This window comes from Mercenaria mercenaria, chromosome 11 (assembly GCF_021730395.1).
Source record: "Mercenaria mercenaria strain notata chromosome 11, MADL_Memer_1, whole genome shotgun sequence".
In the NCBI taxonomy this organism is placed as follows: Eukaryota; Metazoa; Mollusca; class Bivalvia; order Venerida; family Veneridae; genus Mercenaria; species Mercenaria mercenaria.
The window spans coordinates 31942292-31969888 of NC_069371.1; the positions used below are offsets into that span (position 1 = coordinate 31942292).

The 27597-nt window shown below is 35.6% G+C and overlaps 1 protein-coding gene across 2 annotated transcripts; it reads left to right on the forward strand.

Moving 5' to 3' along the window:
• Window positions 1–26865, forward strand: LOC123531972 (tRNA N(3)-methylcytidine methyltransferase METTL6-like). Of its 2 annotated transcripts, none has more exons than XM_045313298.2 (6): window positions 1–131; window positions 14644–15031; window positions 17018–17149; window positions 18969–19139; window positions 23365–23506; window positions 26453–26865. In XM_045313298.2, the coding sequence occupies exons 2-6, from the start codon at window positions 14663–14665 to the stop codon at window positions 26602–26604; spliced, it is 966 nt and encodes a 321-aa protein (XP_045169233.2). In that variant the 5' UTR covers window positions 1–131; window positions 14644–14662; the 3' UTR covers window positions 26605–26865. The 2 variants fall into 2 exon arrangements, with proteins under 2 accessions (XP_045169233.2, XP_045169230.2); XM_045313295.2 differs by having other exon boundaries at window positions 7–162.
• The last annotated feature ends 732 nt before the right edge of the window (window positions 26866–27597 follow it).

Sequence of the window (27597 nt, forward strand, 5' to 3'; positions counted from 1 at the left end):
GGCGTCAGTTTTCGCCATGATCTTCCGGTCAAAGAAGCGCAACAACAACAACTAGCATGATTTGAGTGAATAAAACTCGATACCGAAAAACAATGAAATGACTGATCATCTAAAGAAATTTTTGATTAATGGTATCTAATTTGCCGTTAAATGTTTGCGCAGGTAGCTTTTTATTTGAAAGGCAATTGCTTTTATCGTTAGATTTCGCGATGTTAATGCAGAGTAACTGCATTTTTGGACAGATAGAGAAATCGGATATTCGAAAGGAACTTCCGAAGTTAAACTTATTTAGTTTAGATTCCCAGTTAGAAAACTGATCATACTATTTTTGTTTTCAGAAGGTCCAGTTAATTTATCATGGTGGGATGGTATTCCAAATAATAGGATGTTTCAGGACAGCGTGATAACTTTTGACTGTCGCTAACGATATCACTGAAATTTCCGATAGCGCAGTACACATCTGTCACAATGTATAACTGATACACAAAAATCCAAAATATAAACTTACATATAAATTGAAAAGTTATAAAAACTTTACAAATTGATAAAATGTATAATAATCTCACTCAATATCCATAAATCATCAGGAAGAATACATTTGTAAGTTCCAAATTCGATCGATAAACTTCCGCCTTTCAACATTTTATACAGTCACTGACGCGCTTGTCTTTCATAACTGGCATTTGGTCATAACATGTAAATCATCATTACACAAAAACTATATGCATGACACAACTGGTTTTACTATCAAATGAAAGCTTTTTGTGAGCAGATTAACGTCCACTAAAAATATTTCCTGAAAAATGATACAGTAGTATTTTCTAAGCGCGAGTAGTTTGCCAATTTTCAACAAAAAAATCTTAAATTTAGATATATAATTAGGCAAAGTTATGATAAAATATACTCAATACAATCCTTTACAAACAATATGAAGTCATAAAATATTGATTTCATTGCAGCGCAATGTGGCGCAGCAGGATTGAAGTGACCGGGGGTGTGAAAGATTTCCTCGTCAAATTTCCGCCATTTTCCGCTGCTAAACCGGAAATGAACGAATGCTCACGAGGCATATGTCGTAAAATTTCGGTGATTTCCGTCAATAAGATTTACGTCCCCTTGAAGCTCTCCTGTAAAATGGCCGACAATGTTTTGACAGAAATGAAAATGCATTTCAAGCGAAGATATAATGTTTTAAAATTATTCTTTATTGAAAATAATGTTATAAATTGATTTAAAAAGCAGCATGCTATTATTGAGTATAGCAATCAGCACATGACACTCGTTATTTATATAGTTCCAACGTTTTTTATACACTCTAGTGTACCCCACCCACACATTTTTAGCTTGTTTATCTTTGAGCACAAATTATTATTGGTGTTTATGATTATAACATGGAGAGTTATAGATTCTTATCTAATTAAATACATATTCAGGCAACTGTTTCTATTCCTTGAATAATTTTGTCTATTTAACCCATTTAGTGAGACATTATTTATTGTGATCACACTCTGTCTGTTGTTTTCAATGTAATAACTTAAATGTGTATTCATTTATTATAACTGAATGATTCTTCACTTGACTGCCATAATATATTCTACCGAAAACTAAGTTCTCCAGTGCCCAAAATGACCTATGAACGAAACTGAGGAGTTGACAGAATAAAAAAGATAAAATTTCATTTAATTTTTGAAATAACAATTTTTTTTTTGCCATTAAGGTCTATTTATATTACACTATTGCTTTTCCTTTGACAAAACCTTCATTTTTATGTATCAAATACTTATATTTTTTTAAAATTAAAAAATCCTTTGTTATCGCTACTGTCGCGGCATGCGACACTCGGCATGCGACAGAATATATTCATAACTATATCATGACATCACAGTACATTAGGGCTTCTAACTGACCATTCAGAGAGCTGCATTTTCGAGTACCTGCCAGTTTCGAGTACCTGCCAGTTTCCACTTGGGTATAAAGAAGTATATTTACAATGAACATATAGTGACTTTAGAAATAAATATTACACTATTTTAGAAATCAAATTAAGATTTTTCACTGCACAGGCCCCAGGTGATGCTACAAACAACAAAACTGTGAAGTTTCATTGAAATATATAGATTTAATACCTTTATATTAGTTAAAAGTTTGAGATTTTACACAGGGAGTCTATGATAAAGTCTGAGTAAAATGTAATCATTACCCAAGTGAAAGTAGTATCATTCCGCAATGTTTTAGACATGTTAAAATCATGAATAGTGGAGTCTGGAGTGACATCTTGGAGTGACCTTTGAGTCTAATTTTGGAGTCGAGTTGAATCTGCATGGTTTTCCATTCAAAGTTTGAAAAGTTATTTAGATTAAAAGAAGTGGTATTATTGGTGAAATTTTATTAAGATGAAATACAATAATGATTTATTTTGTTGTTGTTGCAAACTGTAATAAGAATGGGGATTGTTCCTACGAAGAATCAAATTAATATAACATGAGACTGGTAGTTAAATATACTTTTAATTATGGGAATGAAGTCATGATGATTTGTTTTATATAATTATGTTTACAACAAAACTATTGATTGTTGTTTGTGTCTTTAGGATGAAAATGTATTATCACCAATTATGTTGCCGTCTTAATTATTGTCATCATTGGTATCCTGAAAACTAATTTATCAGCCTTGTTAGACAAAATAATCAAACACTTTTAAGGGAAAGAATTGTGTCCAAATTTCAGTTATCGCCATTATTATTAACAACAATACAAACACATATAGTCATCATCAACGACAGTTACAACAACAAACCGTTATCTTCCGACGACATCTGTTTTTCATCTTGTTCATCAGCAAACATATCAGTAAAACTAACAATGATAATGATGATGTAATGACAGATGTCATCATCAGATGATGATTATGATGACAGTGGTGATGATGACAGTGGGGATGGTGATGATATGATGGTAATGATAACAGTAATTATCTGATGTTGTTGGTGGTGGTGATGATGATGATGTTGGTGATGATGAATATGATAATGTTGATGATGATGGTGGTGCTGCTGGTGATGATATTATTTGCAGTGATGATGCTTGTCATTACGGTTGTGTCCGCTACTTCGCGATATTTTACTTTACTTTATATAGAAAAAGAATTCCAGAAATAGTCGCTTTTAGTGAAACTTCATTGAATACTGCATAACTTTTTTATTTTGTTAAGATATTTTAAAAATTTAAACAGTTCTGTGCTTGTTTATTCAAGCGGAATAAGATTATTAATAAAGTGTTAAAACTGTGAAAATTCCTGTTTGAAAAAACTGCTGTAATGTATAGATTTTATAAGGCACACAATAAAGAAAACAATTTACAGATGTAACAACTGAGATGTGTGGGAATGACAAAACAATTGACCTAAAAAGTCTTTCTTCCATAGCAAGGGCAAATTTCATTTATTATTGCTTGTTATCTTTCAAGAATTTTTCTTATCAGAAGACATGGTAATTAGATTGGTGATAAAGGAGTACCCAAGCATGCAGCAGTTGAATAATGCCTTAACTTGCACTGATAAGCCCAGTGTGTTGGACATATAATACTAGTATAAACAAGGTTAATGTTTGCATCCTGTTGGCAAGATGTTCTTTTCTTTGGTTGAGGAAAAATAAATAAGTTCCAATCACAAGATTTCCAGTTCGACTTTTATGCCCCCACTTTGGTGGGAGCATATAGATTTGCCCTTGTCCGTCCGCCCTTATGTCTGTCCGTCTGTCCTTCCGAGAATGTTGTGTCGCGCCTAGCTCCAAAAGTATTTGACGTAGAGTCACAAAACTTTACAGGAATGTTCAAGTCAGCATGTGTAGTTGTGCACTTGGGGTTTCACGTCCGGATTCAATCGTGTAGGAGTTATGGCCCCTGACTTTGTAAAAAATTGGTCATTTTAATGTTGTGTCGCACGTAGCCCCAAAAGTATTTGACCTAGAGTCACCAAAGTTTACAGGAATGTTGGTCAGCATGTGCAGTTGTGCACCTTGGGTTTTGCGTCCGGATTCATCCAGTCATGTAGGAGTTATGGCCCTGACTTAGTTAAAAATTGGTCATTTTAATGTTGTGTCGCATGTAGCTCCAAAATTATTTGACCTAGAGTCACCAAAGTTTACAGGAATGTTGGTCAGCATGTGCAGTTGTGCACCTGAGGTTTCACATCCGGATTCATTAAGTATTGTAGGAGTTATGGCCCCTGACCTAGGAAAAAAATTGTGTCCTTTGTCATGTAGTGGGTGCATCTGTGTCCCATGGACACATTTCTAGTTTATGCTGATGTTAATGATGATGATAATTTAAGAAATAAAACCTGTTATGCAGTTTTTACATTTAATTGAAGTATCAATTCAAAACAAATGTTTTAGTTACGCTTTCATCATCACAAACATCAATAATTTTAATCTATAACAAAAATATAAATCATCATCATTATAATAAAAATGCCATTCTTATTTCACTGACAGCATTATAATGAAAATATCTTCATCACTATCAACATCATCATCAAAAACTTCCTGTCATAAAAATCATCATCATCATTACCATCATTATCATCATCTCCAGCAGCAGCAGCAATAAAAACAAAATCATTATAAAAAGCGGCAAAACTAATGGTCATTCTTTTCCCTCCCATTCTCGATTAAAAAAGATAGCAACATAATCATCATCAGTGCTATTAACCTCATTAGCTGCATATTCATCATCATAGCATTATGAAAACATTGTCAAACGTAATATCAGCATATACTTCACATAAAAATCATCATCTTCAAATAACGCTACAAAAACTATCATAATCATCATCATCATCATCATCATCTGTAGCTTCGCTATTTCCAACAACATCATGTTCCACCACTTTCCTTCTTTTTGACCTCCATCATGCAATCATTAAATCTGATATGAAAAAAAAAACAGAACGAAACATATGATTTTGTCTCCAAAATCTCAGTTCATTTTTCACTCCAATGTCACTCCAAAATCTCACTCCATGACTCCACTCCATGACTCTACTCCAAGACTCCACTCCATATTTTGTCGTATGCCCGCTGTCCCGTCATGTCCAAATTTATTCTGCAAATTTCTGTTAGGAAATCCCCTTTGAAATCTGTTTGGAACATTTTCTGGTACATGTACAAAGTATTTGTTATGATTATATCTCTGATAATGAATTTATGCTGACGTAAAAGCATAAACTTGCCTTGCTGACATTTTATGAATGTATATATGTGTTTTGTTTCTGCAATTTAGTGTCATCCGCAGTCTGTGTATTAAAACCTCTTGTAGAATTGTAAGTTGTATACCAATTACCTTGATTATTATGCGAATGCCCTGTTCTGAAATGTACCATGAAAATTGCTTCACAAATTTTCTCTCATTAACTTTAAACAATGTGCTTAGGCTTTTAGAAAAACTATCAATTATGTCTCCCCCCACTCTGGGGGAGACATATTGTTTTTGCCCTGTCCGTCCGTCCTTCCGTCCGTCCCTCCGTACGTCACACTTCATTTCCGAGCAATAACTGGAGAACCATTTGACCTAGAACCTTCAAACTTCATAGGGTTGTAGGGCTGCTGGAGTAAATGACCCCTATTGTTTTTGGGGTCACTCCATCAAAGGTCAAGGTCACAGGGGCCTGAACATTGAAAACCATTTCCAATCAATAACTAGAGAACCACTTGACACAGAATGTTGAAACTTCATAGGATGATTGGTCATGAAGAGTAGATGACCCCTATTGATTTTGGGGTAACTGCGTCAAAGGTCAAGGTCACAGGGGCCTGAACATTGAAAACCATTTCCGATCAATAACTAGAGAACCACTTGACCCAGAATGTTGAAACTTCATAGGATGATTGGTCATGAAGAGTAGATGACCCCTATTGATTTTGGGGTCACTCCGTCAAAGGTCAAGGTCACGGGCTTGAACATTGAAAACCATTTCCGATCAATAACTAGAGAACCACTTGACCCAGAACGTTGAAACTTCATAGGATGACTGTACATGCAAAGCAGATGACCACTATCGATTTTGGGGTCACTCTGTTAAAGGTCAAGGTCACAGGGGCCTGAACATTGAAAACCATTTCCGATCAATAACTACAGAACCACTTGACCCAGAATGTTGAAACTTCATAGGATGATTGGTCATGAAGAGTAGATGACCCCTTTTGATTTTGGGGTCACTCCGTCAAAGGTCAAGGTCACAGGGGCCTGAACATTGATAATCATTTCCGATCAATAACTAGAGAACCACTTGACCCAGAACGTTGAAACTTCATAGGATGACTGTACATGCAAAGCAAATGACCCCTATCGATTTAGGGGTCACTCCGTTAAAGGTCAAGGTCACAGGGGCCTGAACATTGAAAACCATTTCCGGTCGGTAACTTGAGAACCACTTGACCCAGAATGTTGAAACTTAATAGGATGATTGGTCATGCAGAGTAGATGACCCCTAACCATTTTGGGGTCACTCTGTTAAAGGTCAAGGTCACAGGGGCCCGAACATTGAAAACCATTTCCGGTCAGTAACTAGAGAACCACTTGACCCAGAATGATGAAACTTCATAGGATGATTGGTCATGCAGAGTAGATGACCCTTAACGATTTTGGGGTCACTCTGTTAAAGGTCAAGGTCACAGGGGCCTGAACATGGAAAACCATTTCCAATCAATAACTTAAGAACCTGTCAACCCAGAATGTTGAAACTTCATAGGATGATTGTTCATGCAGAGTAAATGACCCCTATTATTTTTGGGGTCACTCCGTTAAAAGTCAAGGTCACAGGGGCGTGAACATTGATAACCAGTTCTGATCAATAACTTGAGAACCACTTGACCCAGAATGTTGAAACTTCATAGGATGATTGAACATGCAGAGTAGATGACCCCTATAGATTTTGGGGTCAGTCTATTAAAGATCAAGGTCACAGTGGCCTGTTCATGTAAAATCATTTTTTTGGAAATAACTTAAGAACCACTTGACCTAGAATGTTGAAACTTAATAGGATGATTGGACATGCAGAGTAGATGACCCCTATTTATTTTGAGGTCACTTGATCAAAGGTCAAGGTCACATGAGCCTGAACAGTGACTTGAGAACCACTAGGCCAAGAGTGTTGAAATTTAGTGGGATGACTGGACATGCCAAGTAGATGATCCCTATTGCAGCCAACCATCAGTGTCTCTTTGACTTTCGCTCCTGACTCCTATTGACTTCTTGCCTATAAGACTTTGCATTGGGGGAGACATGCGCTTTTTTACAAAAGCATTTTCTAGTTTTCATTAACTTTTAAAAAAGGAATGTCTTTCTTTTTATTTTACCATGATCCTAAAAATCAAACAATTTAGCTAAGTGACTAGTCTTATTGGTTAATCTTTGCAATTTTCCTTTACTAAGTTTCAGTTTAGTTGCATATTTCTACCATTCTTGGTTGGACCCAGTGTGAAATAGAACTGCTTTCATTGTGTGAGATCAATTAAAGAAATGCTTTTGACAGAAAGTTCAAATTCAAGGTGATTAATTAATAGGCATATGCCAGAAAACACTAAAATTCCCCGCCCCCATTCTCTGTAGGACAAAAGTGGAACGTTTACCCATTGTTTTGATGTAATATGCACCAAAAGTCTAAAGCTAAGATATAAATAAATTAAACAGAGTGAAATTTATCATTTCAAACAATGATTTTATTATGGAAAGAGCCAACTGAATATAAGCACATTTCTGAAGTTCTTACCGCATTCCCATAGTACTGACTCTTTTATCATTTTTAGCCTGCGCATTTTGGTAAGGTAAAAACTTGCAACAGCTTGTGATTAAGATGCCTATAATTATTATTATACCCCCACAAAACAAAGTTTGGGGGTATATAGGAGTGAGCTTGTCGGTCTGTCAGTCCGTTGGTTTTTATGGTTTCCGGACAATAACTAATGAAAGGATTGACAGATTTAAATAATTTTTGGTACACAGGTGTAACATAAGAAAATACAGGTCAAGTTCGACTTTGAGGTCAGTAGGTCAAAGGTCAAGGTCACTGACCCTGAACAGTTAAAAGGTTTCCAGATGATAATTTGAGAATGCTTGGGCCTAGGATCATAAATTTTGGTACACAGGTGTAACATCATGAAATACAGGTCAGGTTCGACTTTGAGGTCAGTAGGTCAAAGGTCAAGGTCACAACAACTCTGAACAGTTAAACGGTTTCCGGATGATAATTTGAGAACGCTTGGGCCTAGGATCATAAATTTTTGTACACAGGTGTAACATCACAAAATCAAGGTCAAGGTCAACTTTGAGGTCAGTAGGTCAAAGGTCAAGGTCACAGTGACCCGGAACAGTTAAATGGTTTCCAGGTGATAACTTGAGAACGCTTAGGTCTAGGATCATAAATTTTGGTACACAGATGTAACATGGTAAAATACAAGTCAAGTTTAACTTTGAGATGAGTAGGTCAAAGGTCAAGGTCACAATGACACAAAACAGTTAAATGTTTTCCGGATGATAACTTGAGAACGCTTAGGCCTAGGATCATGAAAACTGAAAGGGAGATTGTTCATGACCAGCAGATGACCCCTAATGATTTTGAGGCCAGTAGGTCACAGTTCAAGGTCACAGTGACCCATAAAAATTTAAACGGTTTTCGGACAATAACTTCAGAATGCTTGGGCCTAAGATCATGAAACTTAATAGGGAGGTTGGTAATGACCAGCAGATGACCCTATTGATTACGATTTCAAAAGGTCCAAGTTCAGAATGACCCGGAACATTTAAACGGTTTCCGTACAATAACTTCAGAATGCTTAGGCCGAGGATCATGAAACTTCATAGGGAGGTTGATTGAATTAAGAAAGTAATATGAAATGTAAGAAACATGACATTAAGGTATAATGATTAAAGAATAAAGGTATGCAGGTATAAGCAGGGCTTTAAGCTTCATATGAATTTTAGGGAGAAGTCGTCTCTCCCTCAGCTAAGAATTGGGAAAAGTGGAGAGGTTTTAAGGAGAAGTTCTTGAAGTGCCGTGACATGCAAGTCAAAAAAGTCATTTAATGTATATATACTTTTAACCGTCTTTGTAATGTTCAGGTCTGTTTATTTAGAGTAAATAACAAATTCACAGGGAATGTAAATGCCTCTATTTTCGTAACTTTGTGAATTTAATGTGATAAAATTGTTATCAAAAGTATATTTTTTAGTCTTGCTTATCAGTGCCCAAATTAAGAATACCCTGAAATTGTGAATACAATTTATAAAAAAGTACATTTCATGTTCTAAAATGGGCTCAGAAAAAAAATATGTCAAACTCAAACTCCAAGTGCAAACTGCACTTAAAGTTTAAATCATGAAAACCCATAAAAGAATTTCAATGTCTTTTTTTAATGTTAAATGTGTATTTCACTAGCCCTGAATTAAATACACAAATGTACACGTCGACAGCAATGACATCATAATATAGGATGAACATGTTCCTTTGATCCTTCTAGAGACTGCATGAATTGAAAGAAATTGTTGTCAAACTGGTTAAGTCTATTTTTTGATACAGGTGTCATAAATCTTCTTGAATTTCAGTTAAAGTTATTTTTGTCACAGAAAAGGTCAGTAGTATATTTCTTAAGTCAGGCTTTGGAAATGCTTTATAGTGTTTTTAAAAATACAAGTAAGAATTATGTAGATTTAATGAAATTATGCAAGGTAAGATTAAAGATACTTTTTGAAATGGTCTGAAAAGAAGACATATGTTAAAGGCACTAACCTCCAGATTTTGGCTAAAATGATATATCTGTAAAATTGAAGTTTGGTCATATTATGAACAATATGACGTAAGTATTTTTTTAAACTGTCTTAAAAATGCCAAACCAAGAAAAAAAAACATGTTCAAGTCAGGAATTGGACTTTGGCAGCCTCGGCAATAAAAACTTACCAATACATCACAAAGGAATAAGTACCCAACATCCATGAACATAAAGATTTATAAACAAGGCAGTTTACCTCTGGGACCTGTTACAGATGCTGTTCAGTTTTGAATGGATAAAGTACGAAAAACAGTAAATTTCCCGTCCCTAGATTTGCCACTATAATGCCACCCTTTTCAGTGGTGGAGTATTTAGACAATTTTCCACCAAAATGCCACCTAAAATGCCACCAAAATGGTGAAAAAATGAACAGGACAGTGGCAAAGCTGTTTTCTACTAAATTCCACCTTTTTCCACTTGTGTACACCTTTAGGTGGCAATAAGTGGAGTATTTAGACAGTTTTACACCATTATGCCACCATTATGGTGGAAAACATGTTTTCCACTTATTTCCACCAATCGCCACCTTCATTGTGGCAGTAAGTGGAGTATTTAGACAAATTACCACTAAAACGCCACCATAATGGTGTAAAATCTATTTTCCACTAAACACCACTTATTTCCACCAATTGCCACCTAAAAGGTGGCAGTAAGTGGACAAAATTTCACCAAAACGCCACTATGGTGGCAGTTCTATTTTCCACTAAATGCCACCAAATAGCTGGCAATAGGTGGAAAATAAGTGGCAGCTAGTGGAAATCGGCTGCACCTGCTGGATCTGAAAAAAAAAATCAGTAGTAAGCAGAAATCAAATTTTATTAATATATTTTTTATTTTTATGCAAAAATCAAAGACCCTTCACAAGAAATCACAAAAGATCTGAACACGAGGATCAGGATGTTGTAAATGCAGCCTTATTTTTTCATATTCCAGGATGGCTTAAGTCTCCAAATTTCGCTCCTTTGGATGTTCCAGCACACAATCTGTAACAGAAAACCATACATCTATTAAAAGATATATTTTTTCTAACATTCTGAATAATTTAGCAGAAAATTGTAAATTTCCTCTAGGAAATATGAAATCAAAAGACTGAACTAACTCACTGAAAACAAACTCTTCAAACTTAATCTTTGTCAAATAATATGCCACATCTTTATTAAAACTGAGAAGTTTCATCAAAATCTACATTGTAAAAAAATTCTATTTACTCAAAAGGATACATTGTTTTGTGGGAATACATGCATCTTGAATCAATAAAAGTGCAATGACAATGCAAAAACTTGAGATTTGATGAAAGATGTGGAAGCACCATTGCTCCAAAGGGATTTACACTTGTGTCAAATTTCATGAATATCTATCAATGCACTTGTTATGTAGGAATTTATGAATTGAAAAACAATTAAAGGGCAATGACTCCGGTTACTGAAGTGATCCTGGCGGAAATTGCACATGCAATGCTGTCCTGTAGTGATCTACATTTTTATAAAGTTTCATGAACATCCATTAATAGATACAGGAAATATCCCCATTTTTTACCAAATCAAGCGGAAATACTTCTTTTATTAGGTAAACAATTGAGCAGTGTTAATGAGCTTATAATAATTACATGAGGTTTAGTGATTCTATAGACTAAGCTACTAAAATAATTTTCCAATTACAAGCATTTTCAGTTAATCTGACGGACAGGTGAAACAGAAAGGACAACACCAAAAATAATATCCCTCCCCCTTTAGCAAAAGGTAATAATGGCACTTGGGTTTTTCATCACATTTATAATCAACATTTCTCATATAATATGCCAGGAAATTCTATTAATTGGTGTATTTCTTTATAAGAGATAGGTAAAATTTAGGGTTATTTGAACATTAGCTTTCATAAAAACATATAATATTTACCTGATTCAGAATTATCTTGATATGTTTCTTTCATGCAGTAATAAGCTGTATGCTGCTCAGGTATACAGTCAGGCAGGCAGATCATGTCACAGAGTTGCACTTTTTTTCACAAAAGGTTCCTGGTATGAACAGTTTAAAGTACATATTGTATCCCCAAGTGCTAATCAATAATGTAAATAATTACAAAATGATACAATTTTACAAGCACTGTTATAAACATGATTGAGCTATATTCCAGAAAATTTATCTGGGATTTATCCATCTGCCAAACTTCCCAAGACATAAAAGGAGATTTGTTGATTTTAATTTCAAGCAGTTTTGTAAATGTTGTTTCAATTTAAGTATTTGTTAAGATTAAGTAAGTAAGACAATGTTAAAGCCAGGAATAACTAAAAAAAAAATAAACAGTATAATATTGTTACCTCTCACAATGTGTTTCCATTTTCTCCCTGACTCATCAAATGCCAGTTTTCAAATTTTGGTATTACTACACAGATAAATTGATTCCACACATACACTTTTTTGGTCAGCTAAAGAAGGTGTCAAATACTTAAGTTGAAAAGCTATTGTAAAAGCATAAAGCATCCTTTTTATATACACTTCTTTTTTTCTCAATTAATGAAGAGAAAAGGCAAGAACTATTTCTTTGCATCTGACCTGATGTTTACCTGCATATATGAATCTTAACTGACCCAAATTCCACCTGGTGTTGTTTCTATACATTAATGGGGAGATTGTAACTTGATCTATCATTAATCTTATCTTTAACCAACTTTCACTCATGCAGAAATAATAGGCTGCAGACACATTCAAAAATGATCTTTTCAGATTCAGCCAGTACAGCCAGTTTCCACTAGTTGCCACCTATTTTCCACCTTTTTCTGTCTTTCAGAATTGTTGATTGAAAAAGTGACTTGTTAATATTTACATTGAATATAATACAAAGATATAATAAATGATAATAAATATTTTGTCTCACAAAATAACCAAGTTCAAATTTTCTGTATACCACTCTGAATATTATTTTTGTCCAGCTGGAAACAGCGTAGACTTATTCTCATTTTAACGAAACCCTTTGAAGAAGGAGCCTGGTTATACTGTTTTGCAGATGCCGGTCAGTCCGTCTGTCAGTCTGTCGGTTGTTCGGTATGTAGACCAATCGGTTTCCAAATGATAACTCAAGAACACTTGGGCCTAAGATCATGAAACTTTATATGGAGGTTGGACATGACCAGCAGTGACCTCTATTGACTTTGCGGCCAGTATGTCAAAGGTCAAGATCACAGTGACCTGGAACAGTTAAGCAGTTTCCAGATGATAACTCTAGTACTCTTGGGCCTAGGATCATGAAAGTGAATGGGAAGGTTGGTCATAACTAGCAGATAACCCCTGTAGATTTTGAGTTCAGTGGGTCAAAGGTCAAGTTCACAGTGACCTGGTACAGTTAAACTGTTTCCGGATATTAACTTGAGAACTCTTAGACCTAGGATCATGAAACTAAATAGGGAGGTTGATTATGACCAGCAGATGACCACTATTGATTCTGAGGTCAATTGGTAGAAGGTCTAGGTCACACTGACCCAGAACACTAGAACATTTTTTGCCCAATAACTAGAGAATGCTTTGGTCTAAGATCACATTTGATACAGCAGTCACTTTTGACTTGTAAATGACCCATAATTATTGATTTGAGGTCAGTACATCAAACGTCCAGTGCACAGTGACCAAATGATTTCTGTTTCTTGTACAGTTACTGAATGCATCAAGGGTGGGGGTGGGGGACATTTTGTGTTCTACGAGCTGTTTTCAATGTGGAGCAAAGTCAGGGTCCGTGTCAATTAGGCCTGAAGTTTGAAATTCAGTGTCCATTGTACCTAGATTCCACCGAGTCTATGTAAAGATTTTTGGAGCCGCCGTAGCGCAGTGGTAGCGCGTCCGCCTTGAGAACGAAGGGTCCCAGGTTCGATCCCGGCCACTACCTTGGGCAATACACTTTAATTCCACATTGCCTCTCTCTCTCTGCTCTTAGAGGTTGGTTCCATCTGGAATGAGTCTCGAGAGCCATTAATATAAGTTGTAAGAACTTGTTTGGCAATCGAGAATAAATAAATTAGTATAAACTAAAGATTTTTGTACATGGTAATCCAATGTCTTTCAGTTTGCTTTTAAATCAAACATCACAAAAATTTCTAAGTTTTTTTCCACCTATTTGCCACCAAGAAAATTTTCTATGTCCGTATTTACCACTTAACGCCACTCAATTTCCACCATGAAAAAAAACTATGTTCTACTTTCCACCAGATTCCACCTTTTTGCCACCATAAAGAAAAACTATGTTCAAATTTACACCTTATGCCACCTAAATGCCACCAAAATAAAGTGGCATTTGGTGGCAAATTTACCACTTATGTGGAAAAAACAGTTGAATTACACCAAACGCCAGCTAATGCCACATATTTCCACCAATTGCCACCCTTTTTACATGGAAATAAGTGACATTAGGTGGCATTAGGTGGCAAATCTAGGGACGGGTTACTTATTCACATGTGTTTCCGTAACATAATGATATAATCTGTCAGTAACTAAGTTTTACAGCTTTCTTAAGAAATGTAGCAGTAATTTCATGATTTCTCTGAAGTTTCTTTTCTTTTGTTGTTGTATGATCTGCAGGTTAGTGCCTCTAATGTTAAAGAAAGCCATACTGCTTAGTTTATCAACGGTCAGTTTACAAAACTAAGGGTTTTGTAAAAATAAATATTTTTAATCAAGATCAGAATATTCCAAAAATAAATTGTAGCTATTCTGGTATTAAGAAGATAATATGGCTGTTTATCGTGACAGAACCTTGTAAAGTAATTTTAGATGAACTTGTGTTTTCCAGGTATTAATTAATAATTTGTATTATGAACTATTTCTTATTTTCAGGTTGTAATATGAACATGACATGAACATGGCTAGTGACACTTTTTCAACATGCAACAGCACTGACGTTTTAGCAGCAAGAAATAACTGTGATACCGCATGCACAAAGACCTGCAATAATAATGATTCTGCAGAAGAAATGCCTACAGAGCAGGATTGTTCTGATTGTGTTTCAGATGTGTCCGAGGTCACTCATAATTTGAGAGAACTTACTTGTGAAGAGAAACAAGCTCTTGAACAAGACAAAAAGCTTGTCACTGATTTTAAACAAAGAAAGTATGAAGCTGAGGCACAGAAAAATTGGGATTTATTCTATAAACGCAATACAACAAAGTTTTTTAAAGACAGGCATTGGACAAAGAGAGAGTTTGCCGAGCTTGTACAAAATCAGGTAAAATTCAATAACTAAAGATTGATGTTGCTTCAGCATGACAATATTTTATTTTAAATTCAGTAAAACTGTTGTCAGTTGCTGTGTTCATCATTTTGGGAATGCCACCAGCTCAGTTGGGTAAATGCTCTCAGAAATTGTCTTAAGGTAGTTCTGCACGATTGATAAACCGGAAGTGATGGCGTAACGTCATTTATCCGGAAAACACAGAATAAAGCCTGGATTTGGCATACGGAAATGAAAATAATTTTATGATTTAATTGAAACCTATGAGTAAACTTATTACAATGACACTGTTACTATATTTATAAAGCCAAAATATGATATTAAAACATATGACACGTTAAAAAATTCAAAATAATGTCTTAAAATTAGCGAGAAATGTCCGCTTCACTTAAATCATGGTCAAATATCTCAAAACTAAGCACATGGACCTATACATTTTATTTTACAAAATTATTGGCCATGTGCTTATTTACAACTGAGAAGTTTCATCAAAATCTACATTGTAGAAAAATTTCTATTCGCGAAAATGTTAGGAAATTTATGATTTTCCCATAGACCCCATTATGAGCTATTGCGTGAGGTCCAAATTTTTCAAATCAGTCTAGCAAAAAATCAAGCACACGACCCTATCCTTTTTATGCCCCCGAAAGGAGGCATATTAGTTTTCAACTGTCCGTTAGTTCGTTCGTTTGTCCGTCACAACGTTAACTTTTTGCATGAAGGCACTTTACTCGCGAACCACTGCACCCAGGACCTTCAAACTTCACATGCTGATAGTACTTATTGAATACACGACCCCTACTGGCTTTGGGGTCATCAGGTCAAAGGTCAAGGTCACAGGGGCCAATGTTAACTTTTTGCATGAAGGCACTTTACTCGCGAACCACTGGACCCAGGACCTTCAAACTTCACCTGCTGATAGTACTTATTGAGTACACGACCCCTACTGACTTTGGGGTCACCAGGTCAAAGGTCAAGGTCACAGGGGCCAATGTTAACTTTTTGCATGAAGGCACTTTACTCGCGAACCACTGCACCCAGGATCTTCAAACTTCACATGCTGATAGTACTTATTGAGTACACGACCCCTACTGACTGGGATCACCAGGTCAAATGTCAAGGTCAAAGGTCAAGGCGCTGCGGGGGCATTTGTCACCATTAGTGACAGCTCTTGTTATTTGCTGAATTTTCTAGGTATATTCTGAAGTTTTGTAAAAACAGAGTTTAATCAAATTCTACATTGTAGAAAAAAATTCGATCCAAACGTGCAGAACTACCTTAATTGGAAAAAAGGAAAAAAACTGAAAGTTCAATAATTATTGTGTTCAGTATTAAAAAATGTGAGATGACATTTTAATAAATGTTCAACATTATATTATTACTGTTGTTTACATAATCAAAACAAAAAGATAAAGTAGCAGAACTATTTCAAAATAGTAAAAACCCTGAAAGTTAACTTGTAATAAAATGGGAGTTTTGAATTTGGGAAAATAAACTTTTTTGGCTTTTGGACTGCCACCTTTCACCGGCAAAAAATCCCTGTTTGTGTAACCCCATCTTCATGGTATGAATTTAGTGTCTCTTTAATATTTTTTCCATGCTGCATGGTAAAGGAAAATCATTTAATAAGTAATTTTCTTAATTTTGTAAAATAATGCCAAACACTTGAGAGGGTCTGATTGTAGAATTATGCTCCTGTTATATGATCTTATTTAAGATAAAGGCTGAGAAGAGAAAGTGTTGGAAAATTTGAAAATGTCTGGCAAGTGATTGGTTGAAATTTAGGGTAACCACTAATTTGTCTCATTTTGTTGCATCATTTTGCATTTACCAGAAAATAGATCTTTGCTTGTACTCAGTCTAATGCCAATTTTATGCAAACAGTCATTTTTGTAACCCTGGAAATTTTTCATGTTCTCATAGGTTTGTCCTAATGTTTGGAAGCCCACTTAAATTTTCAGATGTGATCTTCCTTTTCAGGACTCTGGCAAAATGGTGGTGTTTGAGGTTGGATGTGGAGTTGGAAATTTCATGTTCCCTTTGTTAGAAGAGGAGCAAAATACTTATTTCTATGCATGTGACTTTTCAAAACGAGCTGTGGAGTTTGTTAAGGTATTATATACAGACCAATATTTTACAACATATTTAAATGTATATCAGAGCTCCTTGTAAGTAGTGGTAAAAACATGGCAGAATTTAGGTATTTCCGTATTAGATACAGTTAATATTGTTTTACATTATACTTTGAAGGTAATATAGAACTTTTTTTATGCTCTGCATGTACATAATAGTACCTCATGGTCTCCGGTTTTGGAATTGTTTTCCACTTAGCCTGGACACTTGAAGCGTATTGACACTACTGTGTTTTGATTGATGGTTTATAAAGTTAACAAGGTTTTAAATTTCAGTAATAGAACTACTTAAAAAAAGAAACTGTTAAAATTCCAAATAGAACCCAATAGAGAGAACTTTTGTCTACAGATTATGACTTAGATTCCAACATGAGGTACCAGTATATGTTCTCCATGATGATTTGATAGAAATCATTTAATTTAATCCTACTGGGTGCCTACCAGTCACCGGACAGGAATATATACCGGACAAAGGTAATTACGGCTTTGTTTCGATTATATCGGAGTAATCGGCTAATGGGAAACATTTAGCACTTTGTTTTCATTTTCATATATCAACATTGACTGACTAATAATTATAAACGAGGAATATCGTACCAATTTTCACCCGTGTTTACAAAACTGCTGTCCTCTGACCTTGGGGCATTGGAATGGCAGTGCGCATGCGCAGCTTGAATTGTTTTGGGGGGCACCAAGTGGGTCTCAAACAATTACATGTATAGCACAGAAACTCTAGAACTGCAGACGACAGTTTTCTTTTTGATTCATTCCTCACTTGGATCACATATTGGTAAAACATTATACTGTTTCTGCAAAATGAATGAACGTCTGCATCATTTGCTAGGTCATGTATTAATACCGCACGAGTGAATCCCCTTGCATATGATAATATATATTTACAACCATTCCGAGCCTCATTTGTATAAAAATATATTTATAGATTGTTTGGATTTTCCGAAAGTAAAAAAATAGGAAATAAATTTGATTGTTGGCTCATTATGGTGGCATAAGCACCGATGTATTTTCTGCAGATAGTATTTCGTTTAAAATGGTAACATGGGTAAATCACTGCTGTTATGTAGTTCAACCCCGAGGATAGTTTAACACTTTGAAGGTGCATGAAAACATGTTTCTAGAAGACGTAGAAGACAGATGGACATAATCAGTTTTTTTTGGTACAATTGTCATCGTCAAATAAAGATAATCAGTCTTCGAAATGTTTGTCCGGTGACTATTCCACCTTGTTGTTTGATGTAGTGCATTTCATTACCCCTTTTGAGCCTCAAAATATCCGATGTTTTACGTCCGATTGTTTGAGTTTTTTACATTTTCGGAAGACAAATGAGCTGAAGTTTTATCAGGGCAAATTTCGTGTTTTTGTGTTCATTTTTTATAAAACGGCAATGGAAAAACCCCGATTTCTGTCCGGTGACTGGTCGGCACCCAGTATACCTCTAATGTGGAGAAGTTGACATTTACTTCAGGAGAAAAGGTTATTTCTGGTAAAGAATCCAGAAACACTAGTTATGTTACCTGCATGCCATTACATAACCGAAATCCTATTGGAAAGCAGCATTAAGCCCAGAACAGAAGCAATTTTGTTTGAAGAAACTTTGATGTCCATACAAAGCAGGATCTGGTTTAGTGATACAACTAGGATGTATAGTTCCATGATCTGCTTTGCAGATGATTAATTGATAAGTTTCCTTTTATCCCTAATTTTCATAAAAGTATGACCTGTTCAACATGTTTACAACTGCTGTACAATAATTTATATAGTTTTCTTTTTATTTTAACAGGAAAATCCTTTATATGACTCAGAGCGTTGCTCCGCTTTCCATTGTGACATCACACAGACAGATTTGTCCAATCATATACCAGATAGCTGTGTTGATGTAGCAACAATGATATTTGTGTTATCTGCAATACATCCAGACAAAATGGTGTTAGCATTACAAAATGTTTATAAAGTGAGTGACATAAATATTTACCAGAAGCTGTGACTATTTCAGGAACAATGATAGCTGTTCTACTTGTCATGTCGTCGGCATCGTTGTCACACCTTGGTTTAAATGTTGCGTGCAGGGTCATCTTGCAGTATACATTGCATAGTCTATTGGATTGAAACTTACTTTACTGAAGGCTTTCTAGACATCAAACCTACTGAAATAACCAAGTTAGATAACTCTTAGTTGGATTTTATATAAATAATGGCCATTTATTTTTCGACTTTTAAAATTCAGTTTTTGCATGCAACTAACAAGTGGGCAGTATCTCTGCTAAATGTATATGTATTGTTACTGCTTTCAGTCATCAAACCTATAGACATAACCAACTTGGTTGAATTTAAGGTAAATTGTGGCCATTTTTGGACTTAGAAATTTGGTTAAAGATATCCAATTGCCATCTTTCACTAGAATATTTTGTCTTTAGATATTTACTTCAAATGCATAAAATACTCATTGAATGTGTTTAACTTTACTAAGATAAATTAAATTTACATATATAGAACAACTTTCATAATTAAATGTCATGCACTAACAGTTTATTGTAAAAAAAAAAACAGCCTGTTTTTAGCTCACCTGTCACAAAGTGACAAGGTGAGCTTTTGTGATCGCGCGGTGTCCGTCGTCCGTCAGTCCGTCCGTAAACTTTTGCTTGTGACCACTCTAGAGGTCACATTTTTCATGGGATCTTTATGAAAGTTGGTCAGAATGTTCACCTTGATGATATCTAGGTCAAGTTCGAAACTGGGTCACGTGCCATCAAAAACTAGGTCAGTAGGTCTAAAAATGGAAAAACCTTGTGACCTCTCTAGAGGCCATAATTTTCAATGGATCTTCATGAAAATTGGTCAGAATGTTCATCTTGATGATACCTAGGTCAAGTTCGAAACTGGGTCACGTGCGGTCAAAAACTAGGTCAGTAGGTCTAAAAATAGAAAAACCTTGTGACCTCTCTAAAGGCCATATATTTCACAAGATCTTCATGAAAGTTGGTCAGAACGTTCACCTTGATGATATCTAGGTCAAGTTCGAAACTGGGTCACGTGCCATCAAAAACTAGGTCAGTAGGTCAAATAATAGAAAAACCTTGTGACCTCTCTAAAGGCCATATTTTTCATGGGATCTGTATGAAAGTTGGTCTGAATGTTCATCTTGATGATATCTAGGTCAAGTTCGAAACAGGGTCACGTGGGGTCAAAAACTAGGTCAGTAGGTCTAAAAATAGAAAAACCTTGTGACCTTTCTAGAGGCTATATATTTCACAAGATCTTCATGAAAATTGGTCAGAATGTTCACCTTGATGATATCTAGGTCAAGTTCGAAACTGGGTCACGTGCCATCAAAAACTAGGTCAGTAGGTCAAATAATAGAAAATCCTTGTGACCTCTCTAAAGGCCATATTTTTCATGGGATCTGTGTGAAAGTTGGTCTGAATATTCATCTTGATGATATCTAGGTCAAGTTCGAAACTGGGTCACGTGCGGTCAAAAACTAGGTCAGTAGGTCTAAAAATAGAAAAACCTTGTGACCTCTCTAGAGGCCATATATTTCATGAAATCTTCATGAAAATTTGTCAGAATGTTCACCTTGATGATATCTAAGTCAAGTTCGAAAGTGGGTCACGTGCCATCAAAAACTAGGTCAGTAGGTCAAATAATAGAAAAACCTTGTGACCTAAATAGAGGCCATATTTTCCATGGGATCTGTATGAAAGTTGGTCTGAATGTTTATCTTGATGATATCTAGATCAAGTTTGAAAGTGGGTCACGTGCCGTCAAAAACTAGGTCAGTAGGTCAAATAATAGAAAAACCTTGTGACCTCTCTAAAGGCCATATTTTTCAATGGATCTTCATGAAAGTTGGTCTGAATGTTCATCTTGATGATATCTAGGTCAGATTCGAAACAGGGTCATGTGCGGTCAAAAACTAGGTCAGTAGGTCTAAAAATAGAAAAACCTTGTGACCTCTCTTGAGGCCATACTTGTGAATGGATCTCCATAAAAATTGGTCAGAATGTTCACCTTGATGATATCTAAGCCAAGTTCGAAAGTGGGTCACGTGCCATCAAAAAGTAGGTCAGTAGATCAAATAATGAAAAAACGTTGTGACCTCTCTAGAGGCCATATTTTTCATGGGATCTGTATGAAAGTTGGTCTGAATGTTTATCTTGATGATATCTAGGTCAAGTTTGAAACTGGGTCAACTGCGATCAAAAACTAGGTTAGTAGGTCTTGAAATAGAAAAACCTTGTGACCTCTCTAGAGGCCATACCCTTGAATGGATCTTCATGAAAATTGGTCAGAATGTTCACCTTGATGATATCTAGGTCAAGTTTGAAACTGGGTCACGTGCCTTAAAAAACTAGGTCAATAGGTCAAATAATAGAAAAACCTTGTGACCTCTCTAGAGACCATATTTTTCAATGGATCTTCATGAAAGTTGGTCAGAATTTTTGTCTTTATAATATCTAGGTCAAGTTCAAAACTGGGTCACATGAGCTCAAAAACTAGGTCACTATGTCAAATAATAGAAAAAAACGACGTCATACTCAAAACTGGATCATGTGGGAAGAGGTGAGCGATTCAGGACCATCATGGTCCTCTTGTTTAGTGGAAGTACACTTTTAAACTGTAGTTATCTATACATTTATACAGTGTGTACTATTTTAAACCGAATGGTACATGGTACTGTTAATACACATATTAAACTGTTTAATTTTATGTTAACAGTAATTGTTTATTTTATTATGAAATTTTGATCTACGGTAATTTACTTTCATTTATAGTTTTGTGTGTAACTTGCTGTGAAGCTATATTTATTAGTAGCAATCACATAATTTTTGTCAAAAACGTCCCAAAAGCATCCATCTCAAAAGAAATATAGTTGAAACTTGGTATCTCAAAATCCAAGGGATCAAGTGTTTCGCATGATTGAGAAAACAGAAATCCGACTTAAAAATGATATTTTATGCATAAGTTTTTGGGATGGGACTTGAAAATGTCTTCGAGATAGCCGAAATTTTGAAATAAGCAAGTTTGAGATATTGAGTTTTAACTGTATTATAGGTTGTTGAATAACTTAGTGCACTTAGTAACCCTTGTTACAGTAATATAAGTTTGGTTCTCTTCATTCAATTGACTTTAATAATGTATAAGTGGATATATTTGCGGGTCATAAAGTTTGTGAATTGCCTATTCCAGACGCTTCGCGAGCAAAACTATTCGCAAATTTCTGAAAACAAGTGCTGAAGCTAAGTTTGTTTGTCTTAACTTGACTATAATAACAGGTCTTGGTGAACATGGAGATGTATGTGGGCTGATGATTTTGAGAATTTTATGAATATGCAGAATTCACGAACATTTCCACATTGCGATGTTTTCCACTTACACAGTATTTATCCTTTGTAGTTAAGTACATGTATTACATTGTTTGCACAGTTTGTATAATATCTCTCAAGGGAGATAAATCTGCTGATAAGAAAATACGGTAAAACTTAGTATATGAGCCGTGCCATGGGAAAACCAACATAGTGGGTTTGCGACCAGCATGGATCCAGACCAGCCTGCGCATCCGCGCAGTCTGGTCAGGATCCATGCTGTTCGCTAATGGTTTCTCTAATTGCAGTAGGCTTTAAAAGCGAACAGCATGGATCCTGACCAGACTGCGCGGATGCGCAGGCTGGTCTGGGTCCATGCTGGTCGCAAACCCACTATGTTGGTTTTCCCATGGCACGGCTCATATGTACTTATAGTGTAATGGGCCTTTGAGACAGGCTGATTTGTTTACCATTTTGTTGGTGATATGAGAAATATAGTGACAGAATGATATAAGTTAAATACAACCAACCTATAAAATAAAGTAAAAAGGTTGGTTGTATTTAACTATCTTATACAACACTTCAATGTTTAATGAATAGGACTGAGAAGGGACCACTGTAAATATCAAATTAAAGTTTTTGTCAGAATGGCATTGTTATATATGGCCTTGCTCACATATAACATATCATGCATGCATGTGTACATTGAATATTAAATAATCTGTGAATTAATTAGCATTGTTGGAGTTTCATAAAGTATAGAAAAAAAAACTTGCTAAGAGAATGAAAGATTTTGACATACTTGTACTCTGGGTAAATTCAGTATACAAATACAAGTTGTTTATATTTACTATGATAATTTGTGATTTACAGGTATTGAAGTCAGGGGGTTGTTTGCTCTTTCGCGACTATGGACAGTATGACTATGCAATGTTGAGATTCACTCCAGGTCACAAGTTGTCCGATAACTTCTATGTAAGGCAGGATGGTACAAGAGCATTCTATTTCTCGATAGGTAAATATTTTAATTTTAAGCTCACTTTGTCAACTGATATATAAGTTTGGGCTCCAGTGTTGTAAAAAGTAAAATTGGGCCAAGCCATAAACTGCTGTCCTTAAACTGGATAACTGTAAGCATTTTTCTAGGAGTAAAAATAACCAGTCAGACCCTGGACTTTCAGTCTGGTTTTCCACTCAACTTGGAACATTAACATTGATACAGTTGAACTGTGTTCACTTGAACTTGGATAATTCAAACTTCACCCTTCATTTGCACTCATCGTCCAGTACCAGCAAAATTCCTATATAATGTATAATTTCTGATGGCTTGAACTACAGTTAACTCTTAACAAATTTTACCGGTCTCATCGAATTTGAGCAAACATAGTTTGACTGTATGAATATATTTCTATGTATAAACATAAATGAAGACCAGTCTTACGATGTTGGCTTGCTGGTGGTCAATTTAACCTTTACCCTGCTAAATTTCTAAAATTGACTGGTCCATCATTCAATTTAAGCAGTATCACTTATTATTCAAAGGGGTGTTCACTGAAAATTTATTAACAGAATAGCGAACAGTGCAGACCATGATCAGACTGCACGGATATGCAGGCTGATCTTAGTCTGCACTGGTCGCAAAGGCAGAATCACTTGCCACCAGCAGGCTAAAGGTTAAAGAATTCACTCAGAAACAGTTGATCTAAATACGATGCTAGAGTTTTGAAATCCAGATATCCAAACTCAGTTTTATCACCTTGGACCAAAATCTCAATTTTATCACTTTGGACCAAAATCTCAATTTTATCACCTTGGACCAAAAACTCAATTTTATCATCTTGGACCATTATTGGTATAGTTTCTTTATAATCAGCAGTTGGACTGTACATTCTATAGTAAGAAAATATGTATTAGTGTGCTATAAGCAGACAAAGATCTTTATTTGCTAAGTTACTGTGTGTTTGGGAAAGAGTGTACAAACTTCCCTTTTGGTTCAGATTTCTGAAAGATCTTGTTTTGTATCAGTGCCAATGTAAAACTAGAAATTACATGTAAATCTAATGAAATTGTCAGTTTTTAGCTTGACTATTTGAAGAATAGTCTAAGCTATTCTACTCGCCCTGGGGTCTGCGTTGGCATCACACTTTGGTTAAAGTTCTGCATGCAAGTACGTAAAGCTATCATTTAAAGGCATTTGGCTTTGGAACTTATTTCTTCATTTTCTAGGTCAATTACCAACCTCACTGGGTCATGTCCCATAACTCTGACATGTATTTTGGCCAAATTATGCCCCCTTTTGGACTCGAAAAATCCTGGTTAAAGTTTTGCGTGCAAGTTACTATCTCCAAAACTAATGCAGATATTGAATTGAAACTTCATATGTCTTCGGGGTTATAAAACTAGGTGATAGCATCAAGTTTTATAACTCTTGCCAATATTTTGGCTAAATTATCCCCCCATTTGGACTTAGAAAATCCTGGTTAAAGTTTTGCATGCTAGTTACTATCTCCATAACTAATGCAGATACTGGATTAAAATCTATAGATAGTTTAACCTTTAGGGTAATATTCCTGTTTCTTGGACAATAATTAGAGTAGTCCAGCATTGGCTGTCTTACGGGCAGCTCTTGTTATGTCTCCCACCACACAGCGGTGTTTAACACAATAACCTATCAACATACGATTGGGAGACATTGATTTACTCCAGTCTGTGTGTGTGTGTGTGTGTGTGTGTCTGTCTGTCACAAAACTTGTCCGCACTCTAAGTCGAACATTTCTCACCAAACTTGAACAAGATGTGTTTGACCATAAGACCTCGGCCAAGTTCGATAACTGGCCAAATCAGCCCAGGCACTTCAGAATTATGGCCCTTGAGTTACCGAAAATAGGCCTTTTTACTCTTGTCCGTTCTCTTAAAGTCGAACATTTCGTATCCGATCTTCACCAAACTTGAACAAAATGTGTTTGCTGATAAGGCCTCGGCCAAGTTCAATAACTAGCCAAATCGGCCCAGGCACTTCGGAATTATGGCCCTTGTATTACCCAATTCCCGGAGGTTGACTCGATAAGTATTTCAATACTTCCGTCAATATCCTATTGCTTGTGTTGTTATGTCTGTCTGTATGTGTACGAATGTATCTTGAGTTACATTTGCAATAAAATATTCTTAAACTAATTACCCAAAATTGGCCTTTTTACTCTTCAAAGGTATATTTGTAGTGAGTAAACAGTATATAAAGACTGACTTCTATTTAGATGATTAGGCAGTTGTGGGAGACGTGCGCTTTTCTCAAAAGCAGCTCTAGTTTATAAATACTTTCATATTAAAGGGGAATGGGGATAATCACAATATTGTATAAAAGCATTAAAATGTACAGGAATTTTACACTTTTGATATGGATATTTTGGTTTCATTAATAAATCTCTAAAAGAATATAGGTATAGGATATTGTTTAATTGTGACTGACCACCTTTAAAGCAGTTACAGATGTAGATTCCTATCAGAGAAAACTCCGTTGTCCACCATGAGTTGAAAGTAGCGAGTTGGTCAAGTCATAATTTGAACCTCATTGTCTAATACTTCCATGTCACTAGACTTGAACTGGTAACAGTTGCAAATGACAGCGAACTTGGAAATAGAGTTTTCAATATTGGATAAAAAAGTCAAGATAGTGAGCAAAGAAAATAAAATTCAAGACAAAAAAGTTTTGGTAGGCGACATTATTGCAGTTTGGTTCTGAAGAAACATCTGGGACTTGTAGATGTGCCAGAGAAGTCATTGATAGTTTCCAGTGCCATAACTTACACAATATGCAAATTCTAGTTGAGCAAAAGAAGCATTTTTCTAGGAGTAGAAAGTAAATTTGTGTTTTTCAGTGAAGTGCTGTCTATGACCTAGGTATGATGAAAGAGGTAGAACCAGCTGGTCTTTTCTTGAAACAATTAATTTTTGTTCGTTTCAGAGAAGCTGAAGGAGATAGCGGAAGCAGCAGGATTTATTTCAGCCTCCTGTGATTATATATACAGACAGACAGTCAATAAAAAACAGGGACTAGCTGTGCCTAGGATATTTGTACAGGCAAAATTTGTTAAACCAAAGACTGTTGACAGATGACGACATAATTAGTGGCAGTTTTATTTTATACTATTTTCTGTGATGTCCAGTGAAACTTATCTCATGTGATCACATATAGAGGAAGAGGGTTTATGTGTCATGTACATTTGTTGGTGCAGCAGAAAAGTTTACGTAAGCATTATTCATCACTTGTATACAAAATTTATACTGTTTAGCTTGACACATTCAGTCTGTGAAATCGTTTCTTGCAGTCAAATCAGAAAGTTAAATAAAAAAATTGTAATAAAAGACCTAAGTTTGGTTTTATCTCAGTTATCTTTTTTCCACTTCCAGCAGTGTTAAATGAACCTCACCGTCAAAAACTGAAAATCTGGGCTAGAATTAGCTTTTGTGTAGCATCATTATAAGGTCCTGTCCCAAGTATGTTCAAATGGGGACACTTAAAAGGGGCCTGCTAGAGTCAAAATTAGAAATACCATTAAACCATGTCTTTTCATGAACGGCTTGAAGGATTTTCATCAAACTTGGTCTGTAGCATCATTATAAGGTCCTCTCCCAATTTTGTTCAAATGGGGGCACTTGGCCCCTTCTTGGGGCCACTAGAGCCAAAATTAGAAATACCTTTAAACAACTTCTCATGAACCTGTAGAAGGATCATCTTCAAAGTTGGTCTGTAGCATCACTATAAGGTCCTCTTCCCATTTTGTTCATATGGGGGCACTTGGCCTCTTTAAGTGCTGTTAGAACTTAAAATAGAAATGCCTTTAAAAGACTTACTCCTGAACCATGGAATGGATCTTCATCAAAGTTGATGTATAGCATCATTATAAGGTCCTCTGCCAAATTTGTTCAGATAAGGGCACTTGGCCCTTTTTATGGGCCGCTTGAGCCAAAATTAGGCCTCATGAACCGGTGGAAGGATCTTCTTCAAAGTATGTTTGTGACATTATTGACACTATTGATATTATGTCATAATATGTGTTCGAATAAACATTACAAATTCATCTCAACAGGACCTTAAACTTTATTACA

Excerpts from the sequence above, each read along its gene's own strand:
- LOC123531972 (XM_045313298.2), top strand. The coding sequence starts at position 14,663 with ATGAACATGGCTAGTGACACTTTTTCAACATGCAACAGCACTGACGTT. Across the intron at positions 17,150-18,968 it reads GAGCTGTGGAGTTTGTTAAG|GAAAATCCTTTATATGACTC; the intron begins GTATTATATACA and ends TTATTTTAACAG. Across the intron at positions 23,507-26,452 it reads AGCATTCTATTTCTCGATAG|AGAAGCTGAAGGAGATAGCG; the intron begins GTAAATATTTTA and ends TGTTCGTTTCAG.